Source organism: Leptonychotes weddellii, chromosome 10 (genome assembly GCF_054177405.1).
Source record: "Leptonychotes weddellii isolate Sample4059 chromosome 10, ASM5417740v2, whole genome shotgun sequence".
NCBI classification, from domain to species: Eukaryota; Metazoa; Chordata; class Mammalia; order Carnivora; family Phocidae; genus Leptonychotes; species Leptonychotes weddellii.
In genome coordinates this window covers 52,664,796-52,675,427 of record NC_138378.1, presented here as the reverse complement: position 1 = coordinate 52,675,427, position 10,632 = coordinate 52,664,796, and the positions used below count along the sequence as shown (strand labels likewise).

At 43.4% G+C, this 10,632-nt stretch overlaps 1 protein-coding gene across 1 annotated transcript in view; it reads left to right on the top strand.

Moving 5' to 3' along the window:
• Positions 1–10,632, top strand: part of CNGA3 (cyclic nucleotide gated channel subunit alpha 3) — a 46,924-nt gene that overhangs the window by 10,868 nt on the left and 25,424 nt on the right. Inside the window, exon 2 of the mRNA XM_031028731.2 lies at positions 7,242–7,363. Coding sequence (XP_030884591.2) covers positions 7,278–7,363 — 86 coding nt within the window. The 5' untranslated portion in view covers positions 7,242–7,277. The remainder of the gene's footprint in view (positions 1–7,241; positions 7,364–10,632) is intronic.

Below are 10,632 nucleotides of genomic sequence, written 5' to 3'. Positions count from 1 at the left end.
CATGTGGCTGTCCAATTTTCCCAGCACCATTTATTGAAGAGACTGTCTTTTATCCATTGCATGTTTTTTCCTGCTTTGTCAAAGATTATTTGACCATAGAGTTGAGGGTCCATATCTGGGTTCTCTATTCTGTTCCATTGGTCTGTACCCACTAATTATCTTTATAAATGTTTTCAAATACATTTAAATAAAATACTACAAGTAAATGTTTTATTTGTTGGGTTTCTGTGGAAGATTTCATTTGCAATAAGTCCATGTCCACCATTGGGTAAAGAAACCAAAATGCTAGGTCACTTGCCCAAATTGGAGGCTGAGCTAAGAAGAGAATCCAGTTTTCCCTTCTCTCAGTACAGTGCCCTTGGCCACCTATATTGTCTTTACAATGCCATTTATCTCAAACAAAAGACTAGTGTCTTCCCCTTACAACAGCCTAGGACTGCTTGAAAACACACAGCCTTCATCATTGCCTATAGTAATGTCTGTTCTATTCCTTGTGTTTGTTCTGTGGGCTGGTTCACAGCTCTCAGAGTGATTAAGTGGCTTAGCATTGGATAGTTTCCTTCATCCTGCAGTTTCCAGATGGGATAGGGGAAGAAGGGAAAGGCAATTTGAAGTGTGCTTTAGAAAAAGTTCCAAGGTACACAGACTGTGTGGGAGTTATTGACTTATCTTTGGAGTTTAGTTTGACAAAGCAAGGCTGTCCAACCTCACATTTACTGAGAATTTCCTGAGTGCTTTTGCTTAGAGAGATGCTGAGAAAGTTGAGTTGTAGAGAACAGAAATGGATGAAATCCAGAGAGATATTACTTCTGAGAAGATTGTAGACCAAGTGGTAAAAGTCATCTGTCTCAGCTGGAGAAAATAAAGGTCTGCACCCAGTGTGCCCTGTGGGGCTCTCCTCTGATTGGGGTTTCAGTTTTTTTGGCATGGCTTTGTGTCTAGACTTGGTGCCTCACTAATGGAACCTGCCAGCCTCTGGCTGCATAAGAGTCATAACCAAAGGCAATGATAATTCAGAAAGTCCTCCAATGGGTCAGAAGAGTATGCATCTTGGGCTCTTGGCACCTCTTTATTGTCTCAGCTACATTTAGGGATTGGAAAATGATGTTTCAAATGACAAATTGAACCAGACTGGTTTTCACGTTTAAGCCATAGTAAAAAAGGACAGAGCATGGACAATATTTTTTTAGTATAAAGAGCTAGTCATCATAAGTAGGAACAAAGATTTTTTTTTCAGAAGCACATTTTAGTTTAGAAGAAAGAGCTTTACATGTTTTGACATCCTTTGTTGCTTACTTGCTCTCTCCCTTATAAAGTTCCATCCATTTTTAAGTAAGATAGAAATGTTCAGTCTGACTCATTCATGGAGCATGGTGAGAATCAATTTATTGATACACATTTAAAGTTATTAGAACAGTACCAGGCGGAGAGTAAATGCTCAGTAAATATACTGTTGTTATTATTAGTGTCATCATTGCAATTACTCACCTGTTCCTCATCCATTTATGCCACCCTCTTTTTATTACCCCCCATGTGTATATATGCTAGTGTTTAGGAGGATATTTTTTAAGTAAAAGGAAACAGTTCTTGCCTTCAAATCTTTTGGAGTTAATAAAGGAATGAGAAAAGTATGAGAAAAACTGGAGTGCAGGTGAGCTGTGTTAGATTCCTGGCCTACTTAGGTGTCTAAGCCAAAAGCAATGGAGAAAGTTAAAGATATGCACCAGAACACAGAAGTCACAATCAAATCCTCAAAGGTGCACAGCACAATGGCTAACACATGGTAAATGTTGAATAATGTCAAATAAATATTGTGATCGCCACTCATCTGAGAAGCCTCCTCGGACCTCTGTGGTCCCTGAGGCAGAATTAGTGCCTCCCCCCTTCCCCATTGCTCCCCACCATGCCTCTACCTCTATTTCAGCACCTCTGTATCCTACCCCCCATTTCCATTCCTGTTTCCCCCATACAGTTTTGTGCTTTCAAAGACAGAGACCTATCTTCTTCATCTTCATAATTTTCAGGGCCAGGCATGATGCCTGGGACGTGGGAGTCGATAAGTGTGTTTGGGGGTGGGGGGTAGGGGGAGAAAACATGCTGGGTTTAGTAATGCTGTAAAAAAAAAAATGGGAATTGTCTGAAATGATGTGTTGTTAGTTCCCCAGTCAAGCCCTAGAAAACTCACATTCATTTGAGACATGTTCACAAACCACTCTTAGACTCACGCCTAGGATCCACTTTGAGGTCACCCTGGTAGTTGGCAGGATACATCTTCTTCCTGTGCTTGAAAATTAAAATTATATTTGTGCATTTATAATCTCCTGCAGTGGGTGTGATAAACAAAACAAACCACTACGTGGACTTCAGGGTCAGACAGCATCACTATTACCTCTTGGGGCTCCTGAGGATTAATGAGTAATGGATATGCAGGTGCCTCACACTCAGGGGGCTCTGGCTGGATGGCAGGTTTCATTTTCAACAGCTGCCTCAGGATCATTGACTGTAATTTCGTGATCTCATTTGTGAGTTCTCCCAGAGTTTGTCTGGGCTAGGAAATGTGAAAATTCATAGGGCAGTTGGGGAATCACTTAGGATGTCAGGACTTAAAAATTGGTAAATAAGAGGAAAGGATTGTTTATCCTGACTTTCCTGTATGAACGGTACCACTGAAGAGCCAAATAATAAGTAAAGTTTTCTTTAAGACTATGTTAGCTAATTGGTAGAGAAGAAATGATAGAATATCACCAATTTGCAACTTGTGATGAAATGATAGGTCCAGGCAATGATCATCAATGGCTGCTAAAATCACCCGAAGAAATATTCTTGAAAAAAAATTGAACCCAAGTTTGACCAAACCTCTGAGTACAACTGCTAACTTACAGAAAACATTGTCAATTTGGAATTGGCAAAAATCCATACTATAGGAAACTCTGGAGTACAATTATGTTTCTTCCACAAAGAGAAAGAAGAGAAATGCATCCAAAACCTTAGATTAGGGGCACCTGAGTGGCTCAGTCAGTTAAGCGTCTGACTCTTGGTTTCAGCTCAGGTCATGATCTCATGGGTTGTGAGATCAAGCCCCACACCACTGGGCTCCATGCTCAGATTGGGATGGAGGGGCTCTTGAAGATTCTCTCCCTCTGCCCTCTTCTCCCAACCCTGCACACACAAGCACTCCTCTCTCTCTCTCTAAAATAAATCAATCTTTAAGAAAAGCACTTTAGATTAAAAAATGCAAATCAGCCAATCAGAATATGGGGACCTGGTTTGGATCCTGATTTTTAAAGTAATTTTTTAAGAAATACAATTATTATGATGTTTATGAACAATTGGGAAAAAAAGATCTTCTGACTTACCTTAAACTAACAGTTCCCTTTAATCACACACATTTTGCCCTGTTCTACCCATCAGGGGCCCAGGTCAGGAGTACACGTAACCCACCTACCATTTGTCTAAATATCTAAAAAAGTATTCTCTTAGCTGAGGTAATCACCTCCTCACACACACACACACACACAAAAATCCCAAACCTGGAACTTTGGACAAAAGCCTGCAGGCAGGCAGCTTATTTGGGGGGTGATTCCAAGGAAGAGACATGGGGGTCTTAGAAGAGAAAACAAGGCAAGAAGGGAAAGCCACCCCAAGTGTATATTATCAAACTGATCACCACTCTGGGCAACTGGCTTGATCCTTCTAGGGCTTCTCCAAAGAGCCATGTAGAGTACCATTGAATTACCCTCCTGAGGAATAGAAGATGGGAACATTTACTGCTGATTCCTGAGTTCTGGAAGTCAAAGTTGCCCAAGGGGGAGTTACCTCTCTAGCCCTTCTAGTTTTGTACATGTGTCAGAATGGCATAAGCATCCTAGCATATGTTCTCTGGGGGAAGCAGGGAAGCCCCCAGGAAGGAAGGGGAGCAGTCCACAGTGTAGCTGAGGCAAGGTGCTACTGGGTCACCGCACAGGCAACTGGTTGCCATAGCAATAGCTGGACTGAAAGATGGGCAGGAAGGATGTGAGGTAGAGAGCTGGAGATGACTGTGACAGAGACCAAGCTAATACACTGTCGAATCAAACATGCCCTATCCTCTTACATTGACAAATCACTTTTGCAATGACTGGAAGGCCAGATTCAAATAGAGACTTCTCAGGCCCCTTTGAGTTCAGCCTCAGAATATGGTGGCATGGGAAGATTTGATCTCTGGTTCCCCATCCATGCCTGCCTCCTTCTCTGCTCAGTCCAGGTCTACCTCAGGTCACAAGGGGTCTTTCACACACACGTGTGGACACCCCACAGCTCTGAGCTCTATTCACCCCTCCCTCCAAACAGCTGCTCCTTGGCCACCTAGAGCTCTAGGGAAGTGCACACTGATGCCCTTCTCAGGAAAATACACCTGGTAAGAGACCCAGGCAGGCCCTAGAACCAGTCCAGAGCCTCCTGAGCACAGAATTTGGGAGTCTTGGGCACCCAGAGCATAATCTAGAGCAGGAGGCAAGTCTGCTTGGCCTCATATTCTGTGGCTGGAAGAGAGTCAGAGTAGAGTCCTTTAAAGCCTGGGGTCCCAGGCAGGGACCCCTCCTGCTCAGGCCAAAAGGCAATGCCCATTCTTTGCCACCCACTAACTTTACACTATCAGGTCCTAGAGTCAGACAGAATTTTGTCAATCCTGGCTTAGGCTCTAAGCAACATTACAGAAATTACGTACCTCTTCAGCTTCTTCACTTGTAAAAGGGCAGGAAAGGGGAGGCTATTTGAGGGTTAAAGGAGCAGTATTACATGAACACCTACCCTGTTTCTGGCATACAGTAACCCTCCATAGCTGGCAGGTCTGTGAGGGCCCAGAAGTATTGCCTCCATACAATAGGATCTAAGGCCAGGGTTTGTGCAGCTGAGGCGGGCTGAAGGAAGGGACCCAGGCTGGAGGCAATGAACTTTCTCTGGTGCAACTTTCCTGGAAATGTATAAAAAAGAATAATTTGATAGATTTTCTGCAGAGTCCTAAAGCTTTTTTAAGACTTGCTCTAGATCCCACTGGACTGTAAGCTCCCTGAGGACAGAGATGCATATCCTTCTCTGTAAAACCCTAGCTCTTTGCATATTGTCTCACACATAGTAAGTGCTTAATAAAAAAGCACTGGGTGAATGATTTCAAATTGGGCTTATTTCCTTTAATGGAAGACATTTATTTCCTATGTTGGCTCTAAGGTTTCCATAGACATCTCAAACTGGAAGCATTCTTTTTCTCAAACCTGCTTTTTCCCCTAGTTTCCTGCCTCAGTGTGCAGAACCATCAATGCCCCAGACCAGCAGTCATGCATCATGCTCAGTACTGCCCTCCTCATCACCCTATAATTTATACCTGATTAATTACCATGCCCCAGTGATTATATCTATTTAGTAGCTTTTTAATTTATCTCATTCATTACCACAAACCTAGTTCAGGCAACTATCCTCTCTCTCTTGAGATACTGCAGCATTTAGCCGCTCACCTCACACCAACTCATGTTCCCTGAATATGTCCTCCTCAATGCAGCCAGAATGGCCTTTACACATTGGACCACATCCCTGCTGGGCTCAGGGTAAAGCCCAAGCTCCTTAACATGGCCTGCAGGACTCTCTGGTATCCATCATCTGCCCTACTAGACTATAAGATCCTTGAAAACTGTCTTTATCTTATATTTCTTTTAGCTCCTGTGATCAGCCAGAAACTCACTGTTACATAAATGAGTAAAGTTTTTAAGATCAAAACAGTTTTTGATCTATTGAGAAAAGTATAAAATTTAAACCATAGACTTAAATTATCAAACATCAGAGATGAACCAAAACCTATGAGCAAACAACTGCCCCTGAGTAAACTCACGGTGGGTTGGCCGTGGTGAGCAGGAACTACATCCAGGCTTTGGTGCAGTATTCTAGGCTCCTTGCACTCTCCTTCCTTTGGATATGGAATTAATTTAGTCTTGGAGTGAGTCACTGGACTATTTCTAGAAATCACCATCTTTCTCTAGAGTGGTCTCTACTGACATCTGACATACTCAAGCTATGTGACTGCTTGAGAGAGCCTGTGTTTGTCTGTTTAAGAGAAACTGTCCTCAGGGATTCATCTTCTGCCTGGAAGGTTTTGATCAAGGATGAGGGAACTGGCCAATCTTTGTGTTCATCACACCAGCCCTGTGCTCACATCAACTTTCTTTTCTCATCAGTCATAGGGGCACCTTCCAATGTTAGCTGAAGATAGAGTATTCATGGTCTGATTTCTAGCACCAGGATCATGCCATCAACAGGTTTTACCTATTTCTTTGCTTGAACAAGATGCTTAACATCTCTGAATCTCAATTTAGTCATCTTTAAGTGGGGGTAAAAACTGTAAATATCTGATGAGGTTATTATGAGGATTAAATGAGATGCAGTGTGTTTTGAGTATAATATCACATTGTAAAGGTTTTATGAATGTCAAGTATTGTTTGTTTTTTTAATGCTTTGATTTAAAATGGGATTTGGGGGAGCTACTAAAACATGTGAAAAATTATAAGATAAAAATAAGTAAATGAGAAAACCAGAGTGAAGAGGAACATCACATCATTCCACAGAATCATGAGGATTTTAGCTTTCTTATATCAAATACCAACTTGGCCAATCATTCATTTATTGGCTGGATCAGCATTTAACTTTGAGCAGCTCTTCGGTATGGAGTGAAAGACCTTGCTTGTGCTTCAGTCTGGGAAGAAGAACCCAAAGATACCCAACTAAAACATGAGAGGGAGACAAACTATAAGAGACTCTTAATCTCAGGAAACAAACTGAGGGTTGCTGGAGTGGAGGGGGGTGGGAGGGATGGGGTGGCTGGGTGATGAACACTGTGGAGGGTATGTGCTTTGGTGAGCGTTGTGAACTGTGTAAGACTGATGAATCACAGACCTGTACCCCTGAAACAAATAATACATTATATGTTTATATATATATATTTAATCTATAAAATGGGGATAATAGCATCTGCCCCATAGGGATGCTGTGAGGATTAAATGATCTTTGTAAAATGCTTAGAATGATGCCTGGCACATAGTATTTACTCAATACCTATTATTAAAAAAAAAACAAAACAGTGTAGCTGGAACTATGGGAGAAATGGAAGAGGATATGTCTGCCAGGGCTTGCCTGGAGAAATAGCCCTTACCTACAATGAGCTGGGTTTGCAGGTACTTCCCCATCCTGATGTAATCTGCTTTGTGTTCACATTTCAGCAACCACCCTGAGGCTGAACGTGACAAAGCAAGAAGATGGCCAAGATTAACACCCAGTTCTCCCACCCTGCAGTAAGGACCACGGACAGAGATCTTGACCACGTTGAAAACGGCCTCAGCAGGTAAGATGGGCTTTCCATTTTATGCCCGTAAAATGAGTTGTTCCCATAGCTGATCTAGACTGTGGGGTAAAGAATGCCTTAGCCTGTGGCCAACCACAGGTTGAAGGGTGCGGGCTATTCACAGAGCTCCTTCTGACTTCATTTATTTCATCTCACTTAAGCCTCACAACCCACTGAAGTAGTTTTTATTCTCATTTTAGAGAGGTGGAAAATGAGGCTCAAAACATTATGTAACTTCTAAAAGGTAACAAAATGAAGATTCAAATACAGCAAATTAAATTAAATTTACTGTAAAAACTTCTCCAAACTGCCATACTTTCCCAGGTACACATCAGACATTTATTGGACTACAGAGTCCAATAAATGCACCAGCCATTGTCCTGGGCTCTAGGGATGTAGTATGAATCAGCTCTGTCCCTCGCTTCCAGTGGAAGGTCAGGACTCATACTGTGCTCATGGTCTGCAAAGAGTGGGTTGTGCCTTGCCAGTGAAGCCAGTTGCCCCATCAATGACATCCCCACACAGGCAGCCATAAGGAAATCTGGACCTTGAGTTCTACTTCTAGCCCTGTTCGTAGCTTACTAGTAGACTGGGGAAAAGCCACTTAATCTCCCATGCCTTTCTTCAACTGCAAAATGGAGCAGCATCTTTTCCAAGCTCCTGGCACAATGGTGAGGAAGTGGGAGTGTACCTATTTGGTGCAAATGGACTTATATTTTTATGTTTCTTAAATTCTCAATGAATTGATTGAATTGAACCATGAGAAACTTTATTTCCACTGAAAACTTCTCCCTCCCATGATAACGGCATATTATCCAATGACCATAAACTGCAATGACAGTCCCTAAGTGCTCACATCCCTGGTATTGGGCCCTCATCCACCATTTATCCTCAGTTACTAGTGTATATCACTTCTTCTTTCAGATGCGTATTTGTTTTTTTCTGTCCAGATTCTTGGTCCCACTCCTTAGCTAACTCAGCTCATGAGTGATGGACAACAATTTCCAAAGAGATTGAGTCCCTGTAACTACAAATTTATGTAGCCCTAGGACCCCACCTTTGGGGATTTCAGGCAAAGAGAGGAATATCTCAAAGCATTCCAACAGATATTTATTGCCTCCAACCATTTTAACATGGTGCTGGAGCCCCAGAAATTTTTGAGATGACTCAGGGCCATCAGAAATTCTCGTTCTACTCAAATTTCTCCCTCCTAACTGGCTTACTGTCAATACCAGTGTCCCACCACTGGGGACTTATTCCTTTAGGTTAAGTCATTGCCCCTAATTTAAAAGAAAAAGAAGAACACTTTTAGGACAGATATCTGCTATTAAAACTTTGGTATGCATGAATAGCTTCTTTTTCACATCTGTGCTAATAAACCTCTTGGGGCAGGGTGTTCAAAGAAGATTGGGGCGGAGGGGAGAACAGGTCCAAGCATGGGGCACAGCAGTAAAGTGAAGCTCCCTGGGCAACACTGGGCTCCTGGGACCTTGGGCCCAATGGGAGAAGGACAGAAGCTGTTAGAATCAAGAATTTGAAGCAAAATGGACCTTTCCCCCACTGCTCCCTTTTGTCTCGAGTGGGACATCATCAGAGCCTCTCATGGACCTTCCAGACTCCCTGGGGCTGAGAACAACAAGGTCTTAGTCTGGCTCTTTACAGTTAGATACTCAAGAAAAGGCAGGCCCAGTTGGTGGGCTGGGGCTCCTGCCCAGAATGCCTGCTTGACCAGACACCACCATGGTCCATCTCTGCCTGATTTGTCCTGGCTCTGCCTCAGCCAGTGGCCTACAAGCCCAGCCTGAGACATTGGCTGTTGAAGAGAGCTCACCGGGTCTCCTGGAAGATGACCCTTTGCAAAATAAATTGCTAGCTCAATTTAAGCCACATGGACCCCAGCGATGGGCCTCTGGCTTCCAAGAGACTCTGGGGGCTCATGCTGGGTTTATGCACACTCGGAGGGTTGGTCAGCCACAAAGTCAGGGGTTCTGAATTGATGCCCTTCGACAATGCTATTTACCATCTTCATGGATGGGAAGAAGCCCTCCACTCTCCCTCCTACCCCCCATCTCCTGACCAGGTGATGACTAACAGGCTCAGGGTCAGGCTGGCTGGGTTTGAACATTGGCTCTGCAACTGACCAGCTCTGAAAAGTTGTGCAACTACTCCGGACTGCACTTTCCTCCTCTGCATAGTGGACTAGTACTGACCTCAGAGGGCTGTAGTGAGGTTAAAATAGGTGAATGCTTTCGGCACTGTCCCTGGTGTGGAGAAAGTGTTCAGTCAGTGCTCACGGTCAGTCTTGGAAATGAGTCTCCCTCCTGTGCGCCTTCCCTGGCGTCCCAGGCTGGAAGCCTTCTCCTCTGACCTCAGATAGCTCCAGCTGTCCTGACATCTGGATCTGGCCATTTCCTGCCTGTGACCAAGTCATGCTTTCTCAGCCTGACCACTAGTCTGTTCTCACTGAGGCTCACTTGCAGCCTTGCCCCACCACTCCCATGGTAAAAGCTTGTTGACAGATTAATACAGAATCCCTTGGAGACACTATGGAGATTTCAAAAGAGAGAGAAACATCATGAGACAGATGTTTGCTTTATCTTATGGAGGCAGGACTGGGTTAACAGATGGAAGTTTCTGGAATGGGTTCCTTGGCGTTACTAAGGATTGAGCATGTGTGTTCAGGCTGGGGGGTGGAACAGCCTTGGGCCAGAGGCCAGGTCCAGGCCCCTCCTCTGCTTCCCAGCACAGCCCAAAATCTGTCTAAATGCAGACTAGTTTTCCCTATAAGATTCATTTGAACAGGAGCTCTGGCTTGTACACACAAAATTTTTAAAGTTTCAAATCACTGTTTTAGGGGAGGAAATGGTGTTTGAATAAACCATAGATCCTTGCTTTAAAATTCAAATCCTTTTAGGGGCACCTGGCTGGCTCAGTTGGTAAGCATGTGACTCTTGATCTCAGGGTCATGAGTTCGAGCCCCATTTTGGGTGTAGAGATTACTTAAATAAATAAACTTTTAAAAAATAATAAAAAACAAAATTAAAATCCTTTTAGAAAGCATATGGGAGAAGTAACTGAGGGTTTTTCCTTACATATTAATAATTCTTTGTCCTCAATGATATCAAGAAACTGGGCTAGTAGGAACCTGTGTGTCACTGTGACCTTTGCTGAATGCCCCCAGGAAGGAGGAGATATCACGTCCCCATCCCCTGAGACATCCCTGTCCTGAAATCTTTCACCAAATTAGAGAGCCAGGTTTCTGTTTCTCC